This window comes from Neltuma alba, unplaced genomic scaffold, assembly GCF_004799145.2.
Source record: "Neltuma alba isolate B1F8T4 unplaced genomic scaffold, ASM479914v2 tig00002401_pilon, whole genome shotgun sequence".
Classification (NCBI taxonomy): Eukaryota; Viridiplantae; Streptophyta; class Magnoliopsida; order Fabales; family Fabaceae; genus Neltuma; species Neltuma alba.
In genome coordinates this window covers 56895-58353 of record NW_021632850.1, presented here as the reverse complement: position 1 = coordinate 58353, position 1459 = coordinate 56895, and the positions used below count along the sequence as shown (strand labels likewise).

Below are 1459 nucleotides of genomic sequence, written 5' to 3'. Positions count from 1 at the left end.
TTTTGAGCACATAATAATTTGAGATGGTTTCTTGAAAATTCTATTTCACTGAGCTTGGATAAACGGTATGTCAGTTTCAAAGTAAAATCCTGCGTTGTAGGATATGAGGTTAGTTTTGAAACAAATATCATCAAATTGACAAACTTAATGACTTAGCACAAAGGTAAATGTTCAGAGAGACAGAGGGGCAATCGACAACAAATATTCAGAGAATAGAAAACTAGATAACAGCCAAATGTTGAGCAAGAGTATTTAATTTATGTAAAAAGATAACAATAACTTCAATGTTTTTGTATGTACAAGTGCATGTAAAAAGCTGATTTTGGTCAAAATTACAAAACTTTGTGACCAATTTGCACAACTAGTGATTGAGAATGTTAAGGAGGGCAACTCTAGTTTTGATAAATCTCTTGAAAAGTTTTTCAAGTCCTTCCACAAAGTCTTGAATCACCAACTCCAATTCTTCCAACAGATTCTGCAAATTATCAATATTCTCTGACTTTCTTGTTGTGTGGAACACAAAGGCTTGTAATGCAGAATCTACTTTGGCAAATTCATTCTCATATGCTTCTTGTGTACAAGAAATCCTTTTGTTGTGCATTAGCTTGGAAACCAAAGACCAGTTGCTTGGCTTTGACTGTGTTGATGCAGAGATAAAACTCAACATTGACTCCAAAATCTGAAGAGTAATTATTTCCACATCTTTAAATAGGCTCGCCAATTCTGGAGTTTGTTGACCCTTGTGCGAAGGAGAAAGCTTGCACTTATTTGAAGCACTCTTCAGATTTCCCAAGGCTTTGGAGATTGCCTTTTTGACTACCTTCCTAGAGGTCAAGTATTTTCTGACCTCTACAGTGATCTCCATTTCACCTCCTCTTTTTCTTCTCATGATTGATTGAAGTTCCCTCGCACACTCCTTTGTATGCAACAATGAATCTTTGGCTGCAGTGCACGCGTCAAGGAGCCTAAGAGATCCATCCAAGAGCTTTTCAACCCAATTTTCTTGACTCTCTTGGACAAGTACTTCTCGAGTAATGGAAAGTTGAACTAACTTTTCAACAGCTTCATGCAAATCCTGAAGGCCACTTAGTTTATGGCTAAATGAGGACGATGAAGAGGAAGAAGATGATAAAGATGTAGGAGTAGAAGCCTCTAATCTGCACAAGTGTTCGTTGCATTGCAGAATAAGGGGGTGCGGTTTAGAGGGCAAGCTGTTTGATCGACAATGGTTATCAGAGGCAGCCATTTTTCCTCAAGAGGAAAGAAAAAGAAGAGAAAGACCTCGAGATTGAAGGTAAGATTGAATATACAGATCTACTTTCATTGCTTTGAGTTGGTGCAATTTATATTTTGGGTACAGGGGACAAGAAGAATTTCATGTTAGCACATATCAACGAGTCCTAACCGATTGAGATTCAGATCCAAACTTCGCTCAGATATGTCAATGCACTTGTCTCCT

The 1459-nt window shown here is 37.7% G+C and overlaps 1 protein-coding gene across 1 annotated transcript; it reads right to left on the bottom strand.

The window, feature by feature from the left end:
• Positions 1 to 361: 361 nt before the first annotated feature.
• LOC114725477 (uncharacterized) lies at positions 362 to 1246 on the bottom strand. Its single transcript, XM_028911999.1, has one exon. The coding sequence runs from the start codon at positions 1244 to 1246 to the stop codon at positions 362 to 364; it is 885 nt and encodes a 294-aa protein (XP_028767832.1).
• Positions 1247 to 1459: the final 213 nt, after the last annotated feature.